The sequence below is a fragment of the Rana temporaria genome, chromosome 9 (genome assembly GCF_905171775.1).
Source record: "Rana temporaria chromosome 9, aRanTem1.1, whole genome shotgun sequence".
NCBI lineage: Eukaryota > Metazoa > Chordata > Amphibia > Anura > Ranidae > Rana > Rana temporaria.
Genome location: NC_053497.1, coordinates 22,593,358 through 22,619,202, shown reverse-complemented (window position 1 = coordinate 22,619,202; position 25,845 = coordinate 22,593,358). Strand labels below are relative to the sequence as shown.

The 25,845-nt window shown below is 46.5% G+C and overlaps 1 protein-coding gene across 1 annotated transcript in view; it reads left to right on the top strand.

The window, feature by feature from the left end:
• EMD (emerin) overlaps positions 1-25,845 on the top strand; it is a 58,717-nt gene that overhangs the window by 14,001 nt on the left and 18,871 nt on the right. Inside the window, exons 3-4 of the mRNA XM_040322955.1 lie at positions 17,315-17,389; positions 21,188-21,244. Coding sequence (XP_040178889.1) covers positions 17,315-17,389; positions 21,188-21,244 — 132 coding nt within the window. The remainder of the gene's footprint in view (positions 1-17,314; positions 17,390-21,187; positions 21,245-25,845) is intronic.

Sequence of the window (25,845 nt, the reverse complement as noted above, 5' to 3'; positions counted from 1 at the left end):
CTGCTGACCCTGCAATCTGCAGTGAGACAGTTGTTGACCCAGAAGTGGTCATCTCTTCGCTTCTGCATGCGGGTTCTGGGTCTGATGGTGGCCTCCTTCGAGGCAGTTCTGTATGCCCAATCCACACCAGGGTACTACAGAAGGAGATTCTGTCACGATGGGACAGGGTCCCATCTTCTCTGGATCACCAGATTCGGTTGAGCCATCTGGCCAAGTCTTCCCTGGCATGGTGGCTGACGTCTCCGGTGCTTCGGTCCGGGAAGTCTTTTCTTCCGTGCCGCTGGACAGTGGTCACGACGGATGCCAGCCTCTTCGGCTGGGGGGGCGTCTGGGGCACCCAGTCAGCCCAGGGGCGCTGGACTCGGGAGGAGTCCCGCCTGCCGATCAATATCCTGGAGCTCCGAGCAATCAAGCTGTGCCTTGTCAGGTGGTCGCTGGAGCTACAGGGCCGTCCTGTCAGGATCCAGTCCGACAACGCCACGGCCGTGGCGTACATCAATCATCAGGGCGGCACAAGGAGCTCGGCCGCGGCGACGGAGGTCGCTCACATACTTCGGTGGGCCGAAAGGTCCGTTCCGGCCCTGTCGGCGGTATACATTCCGGGAGTTCTGAATTGGCAAGCCGACTCCCTAAGTCGCATGACTCTGGATCAAGGGGAGTGGTCTCTCCACCCGGAGGTGTTTCAGATCCTGTGCCAAAAATGGGGCACTCCAGACGTGGACCTTCTGGCGTCCCGTCTCAATCGGAAGGTACCACGGTTTGTGGCTAGGTCAAGGGACCCGTGGGCAGACGCGTCAGACGCGTTAGTGGCTCCCTGGGTCAATATCACCTGATTTACGCCTTCCCTCCTCTAAGGCTCCTACCCCGCCTGCTGCGCAGGGTGGAAGCCGAAGGTATTCCAACGATCCTGATCGCCCCGGATTGGCCGCGTCGCTCTTGGTACGCGGACCTGGTACGTCTGGTGACAGACGCCCCCTGGCGTCTGCCTCTGAGGGAAGATCTCCTGTCTCAGGGCCCGATCTTCCATCCTGCTTTACGGTCACTGGCTTTAACGGCGTGGCTGTTGAAAACCAGGTACTGAAGGACCGGGGCCTGTCGGGCCCGGTAATCTCTACCATGCTGCGTGCACGGAAGTCCACTTCTCGAAAAATTTACCATCGTACATGGAAAGCATACATCTCTATGTGTGAGGAGATGAAGTGGCACCCCCGTACTTACGTGGTGTCCCGGATCCTGCTGTTCCTACAGCGGGGAGTGGACCAGGCTCTTGCCTTGAGCACGATCAAGAGTCAGATTTCTGCTCAGGCTGTTTATTTTCAGCGTCCCTTGGCAGCGAATTCTTTGGTTCGCACGTTTGTGCAGGGGGTCCGGCATGTGGCCCCCCCGGTGCGCCCTCCGCTACCTTCTTGGGACTTGAACTTGGTCCTCTCGGCGCTTCAGCGTGCCCCCTTTGAGGACATTCGGGAGATCCCCTTGCTGACTTTGTCGCAGAAGGTGGTCTTTCTGGTAGCTATTACCTCTATCAGACGAGTGTCTGAACTGGCGGCCTTGTATTGCAAGGCCCCCTACTTGGTCATCCATCAGGATAAGGCGGTGCTGCGCCCGCAGCCCTCTTTTCTTCCGAAGGTCGTTTCGGCCTTTCACATTAACGAGGACATTGTTGTTCCATCATTATGTCCTCAGCCGAAGAACCCGAAGGAGGCCTCTTTACATTCTCTGGATGTGGTTCGGGCCCTTCGAGTTTACTTGTCGGCGACAGCTCCGTTCCGGAAATCGGACTCGCTGTTCGTGTCTGTGTCCGGTCCCAGTAAGGGCCTGGCAGTCTCGTCGGCCACCATTTCCAGGTGGATCCGACAGGTTGTGCTTCAGGCCTACGCCCTGAAGGGGCGGGCGCCTCCCTTTCGGGTCATGGCGCATTCGACCAGGGCGATCGGGGCCTCCTGGGCTTCCGACACCAAGCCTCTGTGTTACAGGTGTGTAAGGCAGCGACCTGGTCGTCGTTCCACACTTTTTCAAAGTTTTATAAGGTGGATGTGAGTGCATCTTCTGATGCCTCCTTCGGCCGCAGGGTGTTACAGGCGGCAGTTTAAGGTTGGAGTTCCTCCGTTGAGTAACTTCGGTTTTGTTTGGGGTGTAACCTGTTTTTGCTGTGTTATTTTCCCACCCCTCGAATTTTTTTGACACTGCTTGGGGACGTCCCTAAGGTCAAAGGATGCTGTGTCCGTCTATGAACGAAAGAGAAAAAAGGATTTTTGTACTCACCGTAAAATCCATTTCTCTGAGTTCATAGACGGACACAGCACCCACCCCTCCTTTGTTTGTACTGCTTGTTACGAACTGAGGCTGCTAAAGCAGAGTGGGGGTTATGCCTGGGGGAGCCACGCCCCCTGGGAGGAGCGGCATGAAGGAAAGTTTTTAACACCTTAAGTGCTGTAGAATTCTGCCTAAATCTCCTGGTAGGAAGAAGCATAACCCTAAGGTCAAAGGATGCTGTGTCCGTCTATGAACTCAGAGAAATGGATTTTACGGTGAGTACAAAAATCCTTTTTTTTTGCGCTATAAACAAAAATATAGCGACAATTTTGAAAAAAAATGCAATTTTTTATTTCTTTTTGCTATAATAAATATCCCCCAAAAATATTAAAAAAAAACATATTTTTTCCTCAGTTTAGGCCGATACCTATTCTTCTACATATTTTTGGTAAAAAAAAATCGCAATAAGCCTTTATTGATTGGTTTGTGTGCAAAATTTATAGCGTTTACAAAATAGGGGATAGTTTTATGGCATTTTTAATTTTTTTACTAGTAATGGCGGCGATCAGTGAATTTTTTTCGTGACTGCGACATTATGGCGGACACATCGGACACTTTTGACACATTTTTGGGACCATTGTCATTTTCACAGCTATCAGTGTTATAAAAATGCACTGGTTACTGTGAAAATGACACTGGCAGTGAAGGGGTTAATCACTAGGTGGCGCTGTAGGGGTTAAGTGTTCCCTGCCTTATGTTTCTAACTGTAGGGGGGATGAGCTCTGTGTCACGTGACACCGATTTCCGCTCCGAGTACACAGAGCCGAGATCAGTGTAATTTCTCACTAGGCAGAGCAAGGAGATGCTTTTTTATACAAACATCTCCCCGATCGATACCTCCGTGAGCCGATCGCTGGGATTCCCGCGGTGATCAAGTCTGCGGGACCCTGCGGTCCGACTCACGGGGAAGGCGGCAGGGTCGCGAGGGCGGCGCGCTCGTGACCACGCGGCAGGCATTTAAAAGGGCCACGTACAGGTACGTGATAATGCCTGTCTGTGCCATTCTGCCGACGTATATCTACATGGGCCGGTCCTCAAGCGGTTAAATAAAAGCATTTGAGTAGTTCTCCAACTATGTGTGAATAACCTATTAACCTAAAATCAGTTCTGATATCGCTGCTTTACTAACCTGACAGCTTATTTTTCTAAATAGGAAACCTTCATTTTGTTTGCAAAGATTAAAGGATTCCAACTACCAGCAAGAATGAGTCCTCACATTTAAAGAGCACCTGTCATAGAGATCCATCCTGGTAGCGCCCGTTAGCGGGCATCCACTCACCTGCTGCCTCCGCATCACCAGCCGTCCCATTAAAGTGAATGGCAGTGTCGGTGAGTCAACAGCGTGTCAGAGGAGGAGCCGCTGCGGGACAGAGATGACAGTTGCTCTAAAAAAAATTATGATTTCATTTGAGTCGATTTAAATCAAGCCTTTTTACTAGTGATTTAAATCAAATCCACCCTGGTTTAAAAGTGAAATAGAAAGGTAATACACTCATAGAAAAAAGTGAGCACTGCATATCTAAAACCCTTTCACGCCGAGCGTACGCATTTATGCGTCCTCGGCTTTCGGGGGTTATACCGGGATGATGCCTTCAGCTGCAGGCATCATCCCAGTACCGTTGTTTAGAGCCGGCGATTGGCTATCCAGACATAACAACCGATGCGGCTAAAAGCCGCTCGGTTGTTATGCTGAAGGAGCGGGAGGGGACATCCCTCCCCCTCTCGCCACTCTGACCGGGCCTCCCGTCCCACCGGGAGACCCGATCCTCCATCCGGCGCCTCCAGTGTCCAGGCGCAGACTGACACTAAGCCGTAAACAGCTTTGATTCAGTCTTAGCAATGTAAACACGGAAGCGACGTCATGATGTCACTTCCGGGTTACTCGGCTGCCAATGGCGCCGGACTTAAAAAAGTACACAGTATTCAGAATCGCTGTTTTCGGCGATCTGAATACTTTGAAGTGCAAAGGAGGGATCGGGGGTCTTTTAGACCCCCGATCCCTCCATAAAGAGTACCTGTCACCACCTATTACTGTCACAAGGGATGTTTACATTCCTTGTGACAGCAATAAAAGTGATCAAAATGTAAAAAAAAAACACAATTTAATATTATAAAAATAAATAAGGAAAACAAAAAATATAAAGCACCCCCCTCCCCGCAAGCTTGCGAAAGAAAACGCATACGGAAGTCGCACCCGCATATGAAAATTGTGTTCAAAATCACACATGTGAGGCATCGCCGCGATCGTCAGAGCGAGAGCAATAATTCTCGCACTAAACCTCCTCTGTAACTCTAACCTGGTAACCGTAAAAAAAACTTTAAAGCGTCGCCTATGGAGATTTTTAGGTACCGTAGTTTGTCGCCATTCCACGAGTGTGTGCAATTATAAAGCGTGACATGCTTGGTATCTATTTACTCGGCGTAACATTATCTTTCACATTATGCAAAAAAAAATTGGGCTAACTTTACTTTTTCATTTTTTTTAAATTCATGAAATGTTATTTTTCCCAAAAAGTTGCGTTTAAAACACTGCCGCACAAATACTGTGTGATATAAAATATTGCAACAATCGCCATTTTATTCTCTAGATTCTCTGCTAAAAAATATATATATATATATAATGTTTGGGGGTTCTAAGTAATTTTCTAGAAAAAAATACAGATTTTAATCTGTATACACCAAATGTCATAAATAGGCTTAGGCATGAAAGAGATAATCTGTGGAGTGTCCAGAAGGTGGCAGTCTCTCCAACAGACATGAATAGGAGAAAAACAGGCCAAAAACAAAGAGAGAGTGCACCACACACACCACTGTTTAAATTTCATAAAAAAAATAATATAGTAAATAGAAATTGATAAAGACTCAATTAAAGGCTCCAGCAGCACCACAGATTATAGATATGCAGTGCTTACTTATTTCTATGTGAGTGCATTACCTTACGATTTCACCTTTTAAAGGGGTTGTAAACCCTGGTGTTTTTTCACCCAAATGCATCCTATGCATTAAAGCGGTGTTCCGGACAAAAAATCTAAAATGAAAAGCCAGCAGTTACACATACTGCAGCTGCTGCCTTTTAATAATAGGACACTTACCTGTCCTGGAGTCCCTTGATGTCGGCAACCGCAGCTGATGTTTCCATCAGATGTCGGGTGCTGCCGCCGCCATTGCGGGTAAGGGAACCCGGCAGTGTTGCCTTTAGGCTTCACGCGGGGAACCCTACTGCGCATGCTCGCGGCTCCGCTCCTCTCTCCTTTTAACCGGGGAGGGAGCCTTGCGGTGACGTCACGGGCCGCGGCGCGGACTCCAGGAAGCGGAAAAGGATACCTGTCAAAGACAGATTCCCCCCCCCCCCCCTGAAAGGTGCCAATTGTGGCACCGGAGAGGGGGGGGGAATCAGATCAGCGGAAGTTCCACTTTAGGGTAGAACTCCGCTTTAAAGCGGGAGTTCACCCATGTATTACATTTTTTTTTTCCCCCATTAGATTCCTGCTCGTTCGGTCTAGGGGAATCGGCTATTTGTATTAAAATATGAGCAGTATTTACCCGTTTTCGAGCTGCATCTTCTTCCGTCGCTTCCGAGTATGGGTCTTCGGGAGCGGGCGTTCCTTCTTGATTGACAGTCTTCCGAGAGGCTTCCGACGGTCGCATCCATCGCGTCACTCGTAGCCGAAAGAAGCCGAACGTCGGTGCGGCTCTATACTGCGCCTGCGCACCGACGTTCGGCTTCTTTCGGAAAATCGTGACGCGATGGATGCGACCGTCGGAAGAATGTCAATCAAGAAGGAACGCCTATTCCCGCAGCCCATACCCGGAAGCGACGGAGAGGATGCATCTCGTAAACGGGTAAGTACTGCACATATTTTAAAACAAATAGCCGATTCCCCTAGTAAAAACGAGCAGGAATCTAAGGGGGAAAAGTGCTCTCTAAGGTTGAACCCCCGCTTTAAGGTAAAAAAAAATTCTAACACTGTCCTCCCGTTTTACTCACCTGAGCCCATTCGTTCCCTCGGCAGAGACGCACTCTTCCTCTCTGCCCGATGTCTCGGCTCTTGATTGGATAGATTGAAAGCAGCTCAGCCATTGGCTCCCGCTGCTGTCAATCAAATCCAGTGACGCGGGCGCTGTAGGGTGTGGGCTGAGTCCTACTTTCTGTGCGAAAGCACGCAGGATTCGGGAGCGCGTCTGCATGGGTGTCCACCAAGGAGAGCGCTTCTTCAATGTGGACACCTGTTGCAGGGAGGAGCTACCATCGCCGTGGGGGACCCAAGAAGAGGATGATTGGGGCAACTCTGTGCAAAACGAACTGCACAGTGGAGGTAAGTATGATATGTTTGTTATTTATTTTTATTTTTTTAAACAAGGGTTTACAAACCCTTTAAACTTTATTCATGTATACTACACTTAGGCAGTGGCACTTTATCTTCCGTCTTCTTTTCTTCTTCCAAATTCTTTCGGTTTCAAGCACTGTGGTGTCATCCTATTGGACTTTTACAGCTTATGGTCCTTCTGTGACCTTTTTGCTTTTTATGATATGTTGGCACCAGTAGTCATCCTTGGGATTGTTGTATATCATTGGTTGTTTTCTCTTCCTTGTGGGTTGCTCAGGGTGACTCTTGATGACTACTGGTGCCAACATATCATAAAAAGCAAAAAGGTCACAGAAGGACCATAAGGCCCCGTACACACGGTCGTTCCAAACCGTGTGTACGGTTCACCGCTGAAGTGGCCTGATGGTCTGATGTGCGTACACACCATCAGTTCAAAAACCGATCGGGTCAGAACGCGGCGACGTAAAACACACGACGTGATGAAAAAAACGAAGTTCAAGGCTTCCAAGCATGCGTCGACTTTATTCTGAGCATGCGCGGGTTTTGAACCGATCGGTTTGGACCGATCGGGCAGCGGTCCGTCGGTTCGGTTTTGAAGCATGTTTTAAAATTTTGGACCGAAGGAAAACAGACCAATGGGCTATACACAAACGGTCGGTTTGGACCGATGAAACTGAACCTCGGTCCATTCTCATCGGTTTTGTCCGACCGTGTGTACGGGGCCTTAGCTGTAAAAGTCCAAACGTCCAATAGGATGACACCACAGTGCTTGAAACCGAAGTGCCCCACCACCATAAATAAATTGGGCGCAAGCCAAAAAGCACAGTCAGCTATAACCTAGCCGCGGCCTTTGGCTTGCGTGCTGTATGTAAATGGAACTCAGACACAATGCGGACACCCAGGACACTCCTCCGGTATACCGTATACTTCGTATGCTATGTTGCAAGCGCCGTAGCAATATGGATCTGTCCCCTCATATGTACATTTTGTATGCTTTCTATGTGATCAAATGGGTTTCCCCCCCCTTACAAACCAAAAAGATATGGTAAAATTATGGACAATTTACCAATATCTTTCATTTTTAAAGCTTAACTGCTGAAGATAGAAGTTGATTGGTGGCCATGCACAGCTGCTCAAGATTCTGTCTGCTTTAGTTTTAATAAATAGCCCACATTATATAGCGTTTTCACTTTTTATCAATACGCAATACAGAAATTCCTGTACAGAGTATAACAAGTGAATACTACTTATGCAATGTGGATAACAAGTGGCTTGAACGTGTGATAGTTTATTCACTCTGTAGAGGTTTGCACAAGAAATTCCCTTACATAAATTAACAAAATAAACACAAATGAATATGCCGGGGAATATGTTTTGTTCAGTATAATTTTGTGGGGAAAGTCAGCAGCAACTTCTGAAGCAGGTGACTACACTGTATGGCAGTTTACACAGACTCTTGTTAGTTTGCCCTAAGGGGACAATTGCTAGGTCTAAACACTGTCATGTGAGGGGGTAGAGGTTCAAGCCAACCTTCACCCATTACATAAACCATTTCTCTTCTAGTCCTGCTGTTTCTTATGCCGCGTACACACCATCACTTTATGTGATGAAAAAAAATGACATTTTCTGTGAAGTAAAAAATGACGTTTTTGAAACTTCAATTTTCAAAGACGAAGTTGCCTACACACCATCGTTTTTCTCACAATGTTCTAGCAAAGCGAGGTTACGTTCCACCACGTTTTTCCATTGAAGCTTGCTTCATAAGTAGCTTCTGGGCATGCGCGGATGAAAAAACGTCGTTTTAAACGACGTTTTTTGCTACACACGGTCAATTTCTGTGAAGTAAAAGTTGACGTTTTGAAAAAGCATGCTTCAATTTTTTTTGGTCGTTTTTTAGAAGACATAAAACAACGTTTTCCCCCACACACGGTCAATTAAAGTGACGTTTTTAAAAACGTCATTTTTTTTCATCACATAAAGTGATGGTGTGTACGGGGCATTAGGGCTCGTTAACATGAGCTTTGGTCTCTGAAAAACGATCTGCGTTTTTGCTCCAACAATGTGCAAAGCAGATATTTTTTTATTGGATGTGTCATAATTTAACGTCACTAGGAAGAAAAAAAAAAACTCTAAAAACGTCTAATTTGTCCCTTTCTCACATAGCCAATTAGCAGTAGAGAAAGCTCATCAAAAAGCTGCATTATAACAGCCAGCTTGTCTAAAATAAAGTTAGAACATTTATATTTTACTGTCTTAATAATAATATATTAGCATCTAAACCAGGGATATGCAATTAGCGGACCTCCAGCTGTTGCAGAACTACAAGTCCCATGAGGCATAGCAAGACTCTGACAGCCACAAGCATGACACCCAAAGGCAGAAGCATGATGGGAATTGTAGTTTTGCAACATCTGGAGGTCCGCTAATTGCATATCCCTAATCTAAACTATTGTTTGAATATGTTATTGGCTGTACTTGAGGGCCCCAAGGCCCCTTTCACATGTGCGGACCGTATGTCCACATTTTCATCCATTTGTTGCGGATGAAAACGGGACATACAATGGTCCCTATGTGATTGCGGGTGTCAGCGGATGAACATCCACTGACACCCGTAATCACCCGCCACCACAAAGCTCAGTTTTTGCAGACGGAAGAAAATCCTATTTTTCTTCTGTCTTGCGGATCGGATCGGGTGAACACGGACATACGGTCCGTGTTCATCCGATCCCCCCATAGGGGAGAGCGGGGGAAAGACAGGGCGGTCCTTGCACAGTGTGCGGGGACCGCCCTGTCAGCTGACGGCTCAGCGGGGATTTTACGGAGGATCCCAGCTGAGCAAAGCGGACACACGGAGGCGGATTATTACTGATCCGCCCGTGTGAAAGGGCCCCTAGGTGTAGAAAGTACAGAAGTAAGTCACCATGGCAGTTGACACGGGCTCATCTGAGGTGTGGTGTCTAAACACTGACCGGTGTTCACCAGAGCTCCTGATGGTGGAGATGGGTTTTGCTGAATATTAGTACCAGGTCGTTGCCCTCAGAATTGCCACACCAGGAGGTGAGCAAGCCGGGGTCTAGTAGCATATATATCAGGTAGGCATCAAGCAGAAGAGCAGTCAATAAACAAGCCAAAGATCAGTAACAAGTGGTAGCAGGTTGGGACTTACCTGTGTACTTATCCAAATGGTCGTTGGGAGCCTCTCTACTGCTATAGCTACTGGTCTCTGAGACTAACCATGACACTACCACTTCCCATAACAGGGAGATCCAAACTCCAAAAATGATATGAATACAACAGCTCCTGACTAGGGTTGAGCGAACCCGAACTGTAAAGTTCGGGTTCGGTACGGACTTTGGGTTTTTCCCGAACCCGGACCCGAACCCGAATAATTGAAAAAAGTTCGGGTCCGGGATCGGAGTTCGGGGGAAAAAAAATGTGCGGAGGTCCCCGCAAATTCAATAACCAGACCCTTTAGGTCTGGTATGGATATTCAGGGGAACCCCGCCGTCAATTTAAAACAAAAATGACGTGCGGTTCCCCCTAAATATCCATAACCAGACCCATTATCCGAGCACGTTGACCTGGCCGGCCGCAGAAAAGAGGGGGGGACAGAGGGCGGCCCCCCCCCCCTCTCCTGAACCGCACCAGGCCACATGCCCTCAACATGGGGAGGATGTCCCCATGTTGATGGGGACAAGGGTCTCATCCCCACAACCCTTGCCCGGTGGTTGTGGGGGTCTGCGGGCGGGAGGTTTATCAGAATCTGGAAGACCCCTTTAACAAAGGGGACCCCCAGATCCTGACCCCCCCCCCTGTGTGAAATGGTAATGGGGTACACTGTACCTCTACCATTTCACGAAGGAAGTGAAAAGTATTGTAAAAAAAACACACTGACACAAAAGAATAAAGTCCTTTATTAAAAAAAATAATAAAAAAAACTCCAGCGGTGAAAAATTCACTCGTTCCCGGCTTCCAGCGTTGTCCTCATCCTGCGACGGTGATCTCCCGCGATGAGAAGATCCTGCGGCGTCCATGTCATCTTCGACCCATCGCTCAGAAGATCCATCCGGAGCGCAGCATCCCCGACCTCCTCATCGCAGGACACAGCCCAGCGGAATGACGCGCTGGGGCTGTGTGACATTACTTATATAGAGGAGGCAGGGGCACCCGTCACGTGACCCCGCCCCCTCTGACGTACCCTCTGCTACGTCACTGGGGAAGCCCAAAAAGAGGGAAGCCGGGCTTCGCCAGTGACGTAGCAGAGGGTACGTCAGAGGGGGCGGGGTCACGTGACGGGTGCCCCTGCCTTCTCTATATAAGTAATGTCACACAGCCCCAGCACGTCATTCCGCTGGGCTGTGTCCGGCGATGAGGAGGTCGGGGATGCTGCGCTCCGGATGGATCTTCTCAGCGCTGGATCGGAGAACACCCGGCCATCGCAGGATCTTCTCATTGCGGGAGATCAGCCCTCGCAGGATCAGGACAACGCTGGAAGCCGGGAACGAGTGGATTTTTTTTTTTTTAACCACTTCCATACAGGGCAGTTATACACACATCCATACCAGGCCTATTCTGGCACTTCTCTCCTACATGTACAAATCATATTTTTTTTGCTAGAAAATTACACAGAACCCCCAAACATTATATATGTTTTTTTAGCAGACACCCTAGGGAATAAAACGACGGTCATTGAAACGTTTTATCTTGCACGCCATTTGCGCAATAATTTTTCAAACGCCTTTTTTTTGGAAAAAAATTGTTTCATGAATTAAAAAAATAACAAAACAGTAAAGTTAGCCCAATTTGTTTGTAAAATATGAAAGATGATGTTACACCGAGTAAATAGATACCTAACATGTCACGCTTTAAAATTGCGCACACTCATGGAATGGCGCCAAACTTCGGTACTTAAAAATCTCCATAGGCAACGCTTTGAATTTTTTTTACAGGTTACCAGTTTAGATTTACAGAGGAGGTCTAGTGCTAGAATTGTTGCTGGCACTCTAGCGCACGCGGCGATACCTCACATATGTGGTTTTAACGGCGTTTACATATGTCGGCGGGACTTGCGTGTGCGTTCGCTTCTGCGCGCGAGCTACTGGGGACAGGGGCGTTAAAAAAAATTTTTTTTATTTCTTTTTTTTTTTTTACATATTTATTTCTTTTTTTACACTTTATTTTTTTATTTTATTTTTTTTATTATCACTTTTATTCCTATTACAAGGAATGTAAACATCCCTTGTAATAGGAATGTGTGTGACAGGTCCTCTTTATGGAGAGATGCGGGGTCAATAAGACCCCACATCTCTCCTCCAGGCTGGAAAGCATGAAATCGGTGAAAAAAAATTCACCGATCTCATGCTTACGGTTGCTTAGCAGCCGCAATTGCGGCTTTGTTTACTTACGGGGACCCGGGCGTGACGTCATCACATCGCGCCCGGGTCCTCCGACGGTCATAGAGATGACTGGTGACCATCTGGTCACCAGTCATCTCTATGCTTCCTGCCAGCGCCGGACGATTCGTTCTCCGGGCCCCCGATGGCACGGGAGAGCCCGGAGAAGCACCGGATGGCGGCGGGAGGGGGGGGATGTCCCCTCCCGCCGCCTGTAAAAACGATCTAGCGGCGGAATCGCCGCTATGATCATTCTTACGTTGTGCAGGAGAGAAGGATATCTGAATGATGCCTCTAGCTGCAGGCATCATTCAGATATCCACCCGCAAAGCCCAGGACGTCATATGACGTCCTCCTGGATCGAGGAGGGGTTCCTGCCGCCGTCATTTCACAATGACGCGGTAAGGAAGTGGTTAAATAAAGGACTTTATTCTACGGTGTCAGTGTGTTTTTTTTACAATACTTTTCACTTCCTTCGTGAAATGGTAGAGGTACAGTGTACCCCATTACCATTTCACACAGGGGGGGGTCAGGATCTGGGGGTCCCCTTTGTTAAAGGGGTCTTCCAGATTCTGATAAACCTCCCGCCCGCAGACCCCCACAACCACCGGGCAAGGGTTGTGGGGATGAGACCCTTGTCCCTATCAACATGGGGACATCCTCCCCATGTTGAGGGCATGTGGCCTGGTGCGGTTCAGGAGAGGAGGGGGGCCGCACTCTGCCCCCCCCCTCTTTTCTGCGGCCGGCCAGGCCAACGTGCTCGGATAACGGGTCTGGTTATGGATATTTAGGGGGAACCGCACGTCATTTTTGTTTTAAATTGACGGCGGGGTTCCCCTGAATATCCATACCAGACCTAAAGGGTCTGGTTATTGAATTTGCGGGGACCTCCGCACATTTTTTTTTCTGAAAGTCCGTGTCCCATTGACTACAATGGGGTTCGGAGTTCGGGTTCCCGAACCCGAACTTTTTTTTTAAAGTTCCGTTTCGGACCCGAACCCGAACATCCAGGTGTCCGCTCAACTCTACTCCTGACTTTATAAACAATTCTCCACACAGGATCCTCAATTAATACTTCTAGAATTGTTAATGTGTATTCCGGGGGTTAGTTGGAAAAAGAGATCCATCTAGGATATGTCTGGAAGTTTTGCAATACCTGAAAGTTAGGTGGCTTATCTGTTCCTTATCTGTGGATATACTTTATCATCTTCCAGCTACAATATTTGGACTGAGTCCCACATTAAAGATTTTGCTTCCTACAAAGGCGTTTTTATTAAAGCGGTGGTTCACCCTCAATAACAACATTCTACCATTAAATAAAGCATAGTAGCGCGAGCTACAGTATGCCTTTATTTATTTTTTTGGCCCCGTACTCACAGTTTAATCCCGGAGATAAGTTTCAGGCTCCCCGCGGGGAATGGGCGTTCCTAGTCATAGGGGACAATGATTGACGGCCAGCTATTGTGCGTCACGCCTCCCGAGTAGGACTCGGTTCTTTACGGCGCCTGCGCACAGACATCGGAGCTGACTGCGCAGGCGCCGTGAAGAGCCACGTCCTATTTCGGCTATTTCCGTGAGGCGTGACGCGCCATAGCTGGCCGTCAATCATGTTCCCCTCTGACTAGGAACGCCTACTAGACTGAAACTTATCTCCGGGATTAAACAGTGAGTACGGCGCAAAAAAATAAAATAAAGGCATACTGTAGCTCAGGCTACTATGCTGGATGGCATGTTAGAAAAAAGAAATTTTTTTTTTAGGGTGAACCCCCGCTTTAAGTGCATGTCAAGCCCAAAAATTATTTTTCCCCATTTTAAATACCCTAGAGAAGGATTTGAACTCCGTTTTTTTCTGATGTCTGGGGCTTTGTTAGAAAAAGTAATCCTCATTTTTGTCTCTGACAATTAAAGTGGAAGGAAGGTCTCACTGACAACTTCCGTGTGAGGAGAGGAGACTCGATCGCCTAGCACTATATACATCACATGACAGCTGTGATTGGACACAGCCGTTGTGATCAGGAGGGCCAATCACAGAGCACTCCTGTCGAACGGAGATGCGCCGTGTCCGGGTGATGCCGCTGTGCGGGCACGCACGCGATCCCCCTCCTTCTGAGGGACGTTCCTTATCGTCCACTCAGAAGGAGGAAGCGCCCATATATGTGCAGTGGCCGGGTGGGAGGTGGTTAAACACAACTAATGTTACTTGGAAATACTGACACCGTATCTCATGTCTTTCTGAGCACATTAGAAGCAGCCATGTTTTTTTGTTTTTCTGGGGCGAAAAGTTTTGATAAAACAGCTATGAGTTGTTAGTCATTGATGTTGATTAAATTAAAAGTGATTCAACGTATCTTAGGCGTTCGTTCCGACGTGATTCTGAGGATGCGCATTGGGACGCGTCCACGGGACGGCTCATGTGCCGTTCGTTTGGCCCATTATTTGCATGGGGTCATGGTTCATTTAAATGGATCACACCCACTTCCACCTACTTTGAATTAGGCCGGGTTACGCCTACGATTTTACGTTACGCCGGCGCAACGTTGGGAGCATTTACTTTGTGAATACTGTGCTTTCCGCTCTGCGCAGTGTTGGCATAGCGTATATTCGATACGCTACGCCCGCATAAAGATGCGCCGATATGTATAAACTTTTTTTTTATACAAATCTTCCATGTTACATAAAATAACAAATATACAGTATGTTTATTATGACAAGTTTTAGAGGAAATGTTTGCAGGAATGATAAAGATTCTAAAGGAACAAGAAATGACTTTACAGAACGCTGTCAGTATATCATTGAGGAAAAGTGTGAAATTTGATGTCGCAGTTCAGGGCCAATCATCCAAGTCTTGTCCACAAGTTAGGATGTACTTGACACTTTGCTGATGCTTCACTGCCACACAACAACCCCAAAATTAAAATGAAATATATTGCAGCTCACCATTCTTTAACCACTTAAGCCCCGGACCTTTAGGCAGCTAAATGCCCAGGCCAGGTTTTGCAATTTGGCACTGCGTCGCTTTAACAGACAATTGAATTGACGCCCTTTTTTCCCTACAAATAGAGCTTTCTTTTGGTGGTATTTGATCACCTCTGCGTTTTTTATTTTTTTTCCGTGACTGCGACTTTATGGCGGACACTTCGGACAATTTTGACACATTTTTGGGACCATTGTCATTTTCACAGCAAAAAATGCATTTAAATTGCATTGTTTATTGTGAAAATGACAGTTGCAGTTTGGGAGTTAACCACAGGGGGCGCTGAAGGAGTTGTTTCACCTAGTGTGTGTTTACAACTGTAGGGGGGTGTGGCTGTAGGTCTGACGTCATCGATCGTGTCTCCCTAATAAAAGGGATGACACGATTGATGCAGCCGCCACAGTGAAGCACGGGGAAGCCGTGTTTACATACGGCTCTCCCCGTTCTTCAGCTCCGGGCAGCGATCGCGAGGGAGCGGCTTGAAACGCCCTCATCCCGGATCGCTCTCCGCAGGTTTCCGACCGCCGCATGTACCGGGGGGGTCCCCGATCGGACCCCCGACCCGCGGAAAGGCAGGGACGTACATGTACGCCCATATGCCTGTACGTGCCATTCTGTGGGCGTACATATACATGCGGCGGTCGTTAAGCGGTTAAAGTGTTAATAAACCCACAACAGTAAAATCATTCTGTATATGCAGAATAGTGTGCTTGTTATACTCACTGTGGAACGTAAGGGGTTAATCCTCTGCAATGCGTAAAAAGGCTGTGTTTTGTTTTTTAACTCTTTCCAAATAAATGTTCTGCTTTATTATGATGCAATTAAAGATTTTTATACACATGATTACATAGGTATCACAATAATATTACAATTGAACTTTTATGGTAACAAGCGGCCTAACATGGGCAGGCCAATTCTCATCAGGACTCAATAAAAAGGCTGTTTTATCCTGTATGCATAGATCCTTCCCTCCTACAATGTCTATCTGGGGAGGGCCAGCTTACACACAGGCAGGGTAGCCAACCTGCACATGCTCAGTTGTGTCTCTATTGCTGGAGAGAACATTTCCTTGTTGATCAGGTCACATTAATGGAATTTTTATTTATGCTAGTAATGGCAGCAATCAGTGACTTATAGCAGAACTATGATTTTGCAGTGGACAATCGGACGCTGGCACGTTGCGGGAACCAGGCACACCAATACAGTGATCAGTGCTAAAAATATGCACTGTCACTGTACTAATGACACTGGCTGGGAAGGGGTTAAACATCAGGTGCGAACAAAAAGTTAACCGTGTGCCTAGCCAGTGTTTGTGTAATGTATGTGCCACTTTTGCTAGGGGAAGTGGTGGATTGGAGTGCAGGATCACGTGTATATATACCGGATCCTGCGTAGAGCTGCCTCCCAATAGCAGTAAAATTGCTATAGGGCTGTCAGCAAGTTGTTAAACAGTTTGCCGTATAAATGATATGCAAGAAAAATGTATATAGTCAAATGAGTTTAGTTTACAGCACGGCAGTGCATTCATGTGGATTTAAACAAGTACAGCATACTGTATTTTTATGCACAGAATGCATTGCAAACACACATAAATGTGCGCAAACTTGGTAAAAAAGTAACAAATGAAAAAACTTGTCAAACAAAATAAACTACAAATGCACTAAAATCATGTAAATGCATGACAAAGGTGCTTGCAGAAACGCACACATGATAATTTTGCACTCTGCAGTTTTAGTAAATCAACCCCATTTTATTTTATGAGTGAATAGAAAACTTCCTCTGATTGGCCGAGTTGGAGATCATGATGTCATCCGCCCACCTCTCCACCTCAGCAAGTCAGAGGAAGCTTTGTATTAATTCATGGAGTATAAAGCTCCCTGTGAATGGCAGAGCAGGACATCCCCAATCCGACTGCCGGAACACAGCACTGAATACTGTATATAGCCGAGGCTACACACAGTTTAAAATCGCACTCACAGCAGGCACAAACGTTACTAACGAAAAACACTCACAGCACAACATGGAGTTAGGCTTTAATGAAATCCCAGAAATATGTATTTTTAATTTTTGATGATAAAAGTTTCAAAAACTATTTTAGAACACAAGAGTCAGTTTATGCAATGTGGGCGCCAACTAGCATTTTTTTTTTTTTTTTTTTTTGCAAAGCATGTTCTTCAACTGACAGTAATAATAGAAAGTCCTGCAAAAAAGTTGGCACAGGTGTTATTTGTTTAAGCAGTTTTGCTACCTTTGTTCTTGAGAATTGTGTAGCCCTCATACAATGTTTTTTTGTCTCTTTATTATAGACTCCACTCGCACGGTGTATGAAAAGAGACTTGTTGAGTTTGAACGCAAGAAAAATACCTACCCAAACTCTGCAGGTAAGGAACAAAAATATATCTAATATCTAGGGCTGGGAAAAATATCTATTATTTTTTTTTTTCTTTCCATAGGTCGGCGCTCCGCGGACTAGGACGAAGCCACGGCCTCGCCTAGTCCACGGCATTTTCCCAGGATCGCGGCGGACTAGGCCGAAGCCAGGGCCTCGCCTAAAAAACCCTGCCCGCAGCTCACCGCGGTCCTGGGAAAAGGCCGCCAGGCCGGACGCGGCTCACGGCCCTTTCCCAGGATCTCTGCGAGCTGCGGACAGGGTTTTTTAGGCGAGGCCCTGGCTTCGGCCTAGTCCGCTTTCATCAGACGAACCGATCGTGTGTACGCGGCATAAGGGTCCTTTCACAAGGACTTATCAGGTTCACCTGTCAGTTTTTCAAGCGGACCTGATCCGACACTCCATGGACCCCTATGGGGCAGCAGGTGTCAGTTAAAACCCACTCTGATCCGATCCTGTCCACCAAATCCAGACGGATGGTGACCCTATTTTCCATCCGTCGGTGGGATCGGATGAAAACGGACAGGCGGTCCGTTTTTATGCAATCTCCCCATAGAGGGCAGCAGGTCTCTGACAGGTCCGTCTCTGCACAGTGATTGGAGACTGACCTGTAATGTGCCTGCTCAGCGGATTGATCGCCCGCTGAACAAGCGGGGTCCGTCAAACGGACGTGCCCTGTGTGAAAGGAGCCTATTTGTATATTTATGTTGTCATCCGACAATATTGTGCCAGCTGCCAACTTTTATCTACCGATTTATGTGTACATATCTAGCGCAGCCGATTGTGTTTATTAAACTTCAATATTTAAAAATCTCCATAAGCGCTTTAAACATTTTTACAGGTTACGTTTAGCGTTACAGAGCTGGTCTATCTAGCACTAGAATTACTGCTCTCACTACAACGTTCACAGCGATACCCTGCATGTGTTGTGCGAATACCGTTTACATATGCCCGCGCGACCTATGTATGTGTTCGCTTCTGTGCGTAAGCACATAGGGACGTAGGCGCTTTAAAAAAAATAAATAATAATATTTGTTTTATTTTTACACTGTTTCCTTAATATTTATTTTTAATCACTTTTATTCCTATCACAAGAAATGTAAAACATCCGTGGTTAGAAATAAGAGATGACAGGCCCTGTTTATGGAGCCATCTGTGGTCTAAGACTCCAGATCTCTCCTCTACCCAGGAAAGAATACGATTAAAAAAATTTATAAAATATAATCTCATGCTGTACAATACAAGAAAAAAGGACAGCGTCTACACCTGCTACCTGGAAGTGATGTCATGAAGACTCTTTCGGGCTTCTAGACCAGGTATAAGGAATTAGCGGACCTCCAGCGGTTGCAAAACTACAAGTCCCATCATGCCTCTGCCTCTGGGTGTCATGCTTGTGGCTGTCAGAGTCTTGCTATACCTCATGGGACTTGTAGTTCTGCAACAGCTGGAGGTCCACTAATTGCATATCCCTGTTCTAGACCATAGAGTCGACCGGTGACCTTCTGGTCCCTGTCTGCCTCTAGGATACCCTGACAGCACAGCCAGATCAGATACCGGGCTCACCGATTGCACAAGAGTGCCTGGAGAAGCGCTGGTGGGTCACTGGAGGGGGTGTCCCCACCCACCGCCTGTAAAAGCAATCCAGCGGCTAATTCGCCACTAGGGATTGCTTTTAGATGAAAAATTATGGTCCACTGTAAAAAACGAAATACCAGAGTTATGGCATACAGCTGCAGCCATTACCCCGGCATAACCACTTAAAGCGGAGGTTCACCCTAAAAACAAGTATATAACATTACATTGAGGTATACTGAAACATGTACAGTATGCCGTATTTTTTTTTTTGAGGGGGGTGTACATGCAGTATTATCAGTATTTTCCTCCCGGCTTCCGGATACTCGCTCCCGCGGGACTGGGCGTTCCTGTGCAGTGCCGCAATGTCATCTGGGACTTCGCCCATATGATTGGCGTGCCTGAGAAAAACTCCCACCGGAGGATAAGGCGCGTCACGACTTTCCGAAAGTAGCCGAACCGCGAGTCGGCTCTATACGGCGCCTGCGCACCGACTAGGAGCCGTGTAGAGCTGACTGCGCAGACGCCGTATAGAGACGACTCGCGGTTCGGCTACTTTCGGAAAGTCGTGACGCGCCTTATCCTCCGGGGGGAGTTTTTCTCAGGCACGTTAATCATATGGGCGAAGTCCCAGATGACATTGCGGCACTGCACAGGAACGCCCACTCCCGCGGGAGCGAGTACCCGGAAGGAAAATGCCGATAATACCGTATGTATACCCCCCCCCCCCCAAAAAAAACGGCATACTGCACATATTTGAGGTAAACTGAATGTAATGTTATATACTTGTTTTTTGGGTGAACCTCCGCTTTAATGTACATGTATGGGATTTGGATGGCAAGAGGTTAAAAGAAGAGCGGATGCTGCACCATGGTAAACATTGCCCCATCCCAACTCCTTTGGAAATGGGGTGGTACTTTGCCAGCTTTTTGTTGCCCTGCCCCAACTTTGAGAAGTGTTCCTGCCATCAGTTTCAAAATGACCGTATTTTTATCTTAAAATGGTAAATTTTTCTCGGCTTAAACGTGTGATATGTTTTCGGTTTTCTATTGTGAATAAAATATGGTTTTATGAGAGTTGCAAATCATTGCATTCTGTTTTTCCATGTAGATTTTACACAGCGTCTCACCTTTTTTTGGAATTGGGGATGTAATATATCAAAACTCCTGTTTTATTTAGTACTATGTGGCATTGTCCAAGAAAAAATAATGTATTGGTACATATCTCTAAAAAAACAAAAGCAGAATAAAAAAATATAGTGACCAGCCAAAGATGAATAGCTGGAATTTTAATTTGGAAGCTTTGGGTATTGCGGACAGTTTAAAGGGGTTGTAAAGGTACAATTTTTTTTCCCTAAATAGCTTCCTTTACTTTAGTGCAGTCCTCCTTCACTTACCTCATCCTTCCATTTTGCTTTTAAATGTCCTTATTTCTTCTGAGAAATCCTCACTTCCTGTTCTTCTGTCTGTAACTCCACACAGTAATGCGAGGCTTTCTCCCTGGTGTGGAGTGTCGTGCTCGCCCCCTCCCTTGGACTACAGGAGAAGTCAGGACGCTCTCTACGTTGCAGATAGAGAAAAGAGCTGTGTGTTAGTGGGTGTCCTGACTCTCCTGTAGGGATGGAGGGGGGGGGGGGGAGACAACACTCCACACCAGGGAGAAAGCCTTACATTACTGTGTGGAGTTACAGACAGAAGAACAGGAAGTGAGGATTTCTCAGAAGAAATAAGGACATTTAGCCCAGGTTCACACTGTGTACGATTTGAGATGCGATTTCACATGTCAAATCGCATCTCAAATCGGCGGCATTTGCCGGCAATTGTCTGCAATGGTGCCGTCCTAATCGGTGCGACGTCGCATCTGCGGAGCTGCACCGATTTCAAAAAGTAGTTCCTGTACTACTTTTTGCGATTTCGGGCCGCGATTTACATTGACATCAGTGCAGAAGTCTCTTATATCGCGGCCAAAATCGCGGCAAAGCCGCGAAATCGCGATTTTACCGCAATTTTGAATTCGCAGCAGTGTAAACCTAGCCTTAAAAGCAAAATGGAAGGATGAGGTAAGTAAAGGAGGACTGCACTAAGGTAAAGGAAGCTATTTAGGAAAAAAAAAATTGTACCTTTACAACCCCTTTAAATTGCCTCAATTTTCTATATGCCTGTGTGTTGAAATCCACTGTATTAGTGATTTTTTTTTTGTTTTGTTTTGTTTTTACCAGAATCCTCCTATGAAAGCAGACAACAATATAGTTCAAAAGAATATAAAGGCGACCAGGGTAAGATTATATTTTTGTTCATTTGGTTAAATAATTACTTTATTCTTTCAAAACTTTCCCTGCACCTTAACCCAGGGGCCGAGGATAGGACAGTGGCAATGATCAGGCTTGCCTATTCAGTTTCGGGGAGCAGGAGGTGTCCTTGGTGTCCTTGTGTAAGCTAGTCAGTCATTAATTTTGTACCCTACACAGGGCTGTGCACTCTCCCTGTTTGACAGTGTTTTGGTTGATGATTGGCCCAGCGCTGTCACATGTAGGGAAGTCATACGCTCCTACATACCTGGAGGTACAGAGAATTAACTTTTCTCCCAGCAACTGAAGGGAAGGAATGGTTAGTATGTGCTGCTGGGGAGTGGGGCATTAAAGAAAACCAGTTGCTTTGCCCAACATGGAGAAATCACTGGTTTGTTTTAAGAACATTCTCAACTACTTGCCTACTGGGAACATTCACCCCCTTCCTGCCCAGGACAGTTTTCAGCGCTGTCACACTTTTAATGACAATTGCGCGGTCATGCAACACTTTATTTATCATTTGTTTGAAACAGATAGATAGAGCTTTCTTATGGTGGTATTTAATCACCACTGGGTTTTCTATTTTTTGCTAATAAAATGAAAAAAGACCAAAATGTTTTTCTTAGTTTCTGTAGTCTTTGTAAATAAGTAATTTTTCTCCTTCACAAATGTGCACGAGGCTGCACTGATAGGCAGCACTGACTGGAATCACTGCTGGGCACTGTTGAGGCTGCACTGATAATTAGTGCCCTGATTATCTATGCAGATCCCACCTGTAAGGAAATGCCGCTGACCGACTCTCCTCACACGCTGTCAGTGTAAGGAAAGGAATGCAGACAACTGTCATTTTCATGTTTAAAATGTGATCAGCTGTGATTGGACACAGGTGATCGCCTGGGTAAAGAGCCTCATCGTCATCGGCTCTTTACCGAGATTGGTAATGCACCGTTGGAGCTGGGCGATTTCCTCCCCCCAAAATCTGCGATTTAAATATAAAAAAAACTTGATTCACGATTCGAATCAAGTTTTTTTGTTTTGATGGACACCGCGCTAGTCCTGAGGAGCTGCGGGCAGGAGTTTTTAGGCGAGGCCGCGGCTTCGGCCTAGTCCGCTGCGTCCGGCCTCGCCGACTAGGCCTAGTCCACGGCCTTACCTAAAAACTCCTGCCCGCAGCTCCCGGTCCTGGTGAAAAAAAAAAAAATCGATTTGCTGAAAATCTGAATCGATTTGACCTTGCAACTCGATTCAAGATTCAAATCGATTTTTTTCCCCAGCCCTATGTGCCGTGTCCCAGTGTCCTAGGATGTCGTCCCAGAGCGAAAGAGCAGGAAGTGGTTGAAGCTGATTACAGCTTTACTGTCATTTTAAATTGGGGGTGCTCATCCTGTGTCCCTCGGAGCCATCTGATGTGGCCCTCGCCCTCAAAGCAGGGAGGCGCATGTCTTCAACCCGTTGATCGTGATCTGGGCTTGCTGGCCCGCCAACACTGTGCTGCACCTGCGGTGTGGGTAAACCACAGCGCATTGGTGCTAAAGCAGCCTTATAGGGGGCTCAGAACAGGAATGGCTTTTTAAATTTGCAGTTTGGGGGGCAGTAAAACCCCATAGTTGAGACGTATTTTTACCACACTCCTCCAACCACTGGTGTAGCGCCGGGCGTTGCAATATGACCCCCGCTTAATGCTCCAGGGGAACAATGTAACCTCCCAGTCTCATTCTGTTTAGAATTGGACAAGAGGGTGGCATATACAGGAACCTCAGCTCCTCCTCTTCTCCCTCCCGCCAGAATCTAGTGACTGCAGGTGGAAAGTGTACATTACACTATTCAAAATAAAAAAAATCTAAAAATTCTGAACAATTTAATTACCAGATCACTTTAGTGAGCACCCCTGCTTTGAACAGTACATTTGGGTCAAGCTGGCCCAAACAACTTTACACAAACCTGGGTGCGCTGTAAAAACTGTATATAGCCTCAGCTACGTACAGTATACAGACTTGTGTTCTGGCTGTGAGACGAAACCTTCTCATCTCACACCCGGGAAAAAAAAATAGTCAGGCTAGGCAGTGCTCAACCATTCGCATGCAGCTTTGTATTCTATGAATGAAAAGAGGCAGCACACTGATTATGTCATGCCATGAAAGTTTGTTCCACTAAACTGGCTTATTGGAAGTCATCGCCTGTGACCACTTTTTACCCCTGTTGGGTTTAATCGTAGAGGTCATCTCCACCTCTGATGTCGCCCAACGGGGTAAAACGCATCAGACAGAAATGGCCACAGCCAGGGATCTCCAATAAACTAATTTAGTGGAATAAATTTATGCTACCGACTGACATAATCGGGCATCTCTTTTTTTTTTTTTTTACTTTCGCCATACATTCAGAACAGGGGGTGCATGCTTGAGTCAGAAAATGGAATCATCCTTAGACTGGAGAGGTGAACAGGGGATTCGAGCTTACAGCGGAGTTCCAGCCTTTTACTATTTATTAAAAGTCAGCAGCTACAAAAAGTGTAGCTGCTGACGTTTAATAAACAGACACTTACCTGCTCCATGGTCCAGCGATGCGGCCGCCCGGAGCTCCGCTCCTCTCCCCCCTCCGCCGGCGCCTACATTCATAAGGCAGGCACCCGGCCGTGACAGCTTTTGGCTTCACGGCCGGGCACTCACTGCGAATGCACGAGTCGCGATGCGCTCTGAGTGGACAGGCGCGTGTCCCAGAAGATCGCCTAAGGCGAGAGGAGGAGTCGTCTAGGCGGTCCCTGGGTGGAAGTAGGAAGTGGGACAGGAAGTCCCATTCCTACCAAAGACCCCACTCCCCCCCCCAAAAAAAATTACATGCCAAATGTGGCATGTAAGGCCCCGTACACACGAGAGGATCCATCCGCTGAAAAATCTCAGCGGATCGGTTTCAGCGGATAGATCCCCTGGTGTGTACGTTCAAGCGGATATTTCCGAATTCCAGCAGATAAAAATTTGTAGACATGCTTACAAATCTATCCGCTGGAATCGGCACCAGCGGATCGATCCAGTGGTCTGTACAGACTCACCGGATCGATCCGTCCGAACCCATCCCTCGCATGCGTCGTAATGATTCGACGCATGCGTGGATATCCTTATATGACAGCGTCGCGCACGTCGCCGCGTCATCATCACGGCGCGACACGTCACCGCGATGGGAATTCGGCGCGGATTTCGATCCGATGGTGTGTACACTCCATCGGATTAAAATCCACAGAGGATTTATCCGCGGATACGGTCCGGCGGACCGTATCCGCGGATCAATCCTATCGTGTGTACCAGGCCTAAGGGGGCGAGGAGTGCTTAAAGCGGAAGTTCCACTTTTGGGTGGAACTTCGCTTCAAGTTTTACTAAAATACAAAATAGAAAAATCAGGTCTCCTACCATAATAGGCAGGGCAGTGCTGTGGGGCAGAACAATGTAAATCGCAGGACCCGATGGACAAATCCTTTGTTTGCTTGGAGTTCAGCTTTAATGCATACAATTATATGCTAAATTAGTCATCGTAAAAGTATGAGCTGGTAGACACACAAAACCATAAATAAACATTGATATCTAAATAAGCATTGCTGTCAACAAATGGAATAATCAAGAACTGAATAACATGGATTAGCTACGTTTTATACTGTAAATTATTTCTGTTAAATTAAAGTTGTATCATCCACTACCAAGTCAGTGGCTTCAAAAGATATAAATATGTAACTAAGTTGTTATACAATATAATAAAACAGTTCCTATGTATAAGAAAGTTTGCTCACCCTCTCGAACAACAGTTGTGCATTTGTAGTATAACACATTTTCTTTAACACACGGATATTGAGCCTCCATTCACACCTGAGCGGCGGGTATTTCTGGCATTTTTGAAGCTTTTTTTTTTTTCTCTCGTGCAAGTGTTTTTAGACGTGTTTTAAGCTTCAAGTGTTTTAGTTGTGGCAAGGGGAAAAGAGCATCTCTAGAGGAGGACTGCAGTTCTTCGGGTAGAAAATTGCATTAAAATGTGTGTCTTGATTATAGGCACTCGCAGTGAAGTCTGTAATAGCACCCCAAATTGGAAAGGGGTTAAAGCCGCTTAGGGTATTCCATTCCCGAAAACAAGGCAGCTACCGACACTCCACAATCCGGCGAACACGACCCATAAGAATTCCCCCATTAACGACACACATAGCTCTGTTTGAGGTTTAACAGGGATAGCCCCTTTATTGAGAAATACAGGCTCTTATATACACTTTAGGATACTGCAGTAACCAAATGAACAATGACCCAACTCCACCCACAACATCACACAATGTTTACCTAATGAGCCCCCTCAATACATCTTTTAACAGACATCCTGTCTCCAGGGCCTGACCTCATTTACATGAGCTGATTAACTACAGCCACCTGACCTTTAGGCTGTCTGTTAACTTACAATACACATTTATCACAGTAGCAGACTTAATTACCACAATAGACAATAGAATGCAATCACACCCCACCTCATTACAGCAAGCTTTATAGTACACTACAGCCAACACACTATATATATATAGATATATATATATATATATATATATATATATATATATACACACA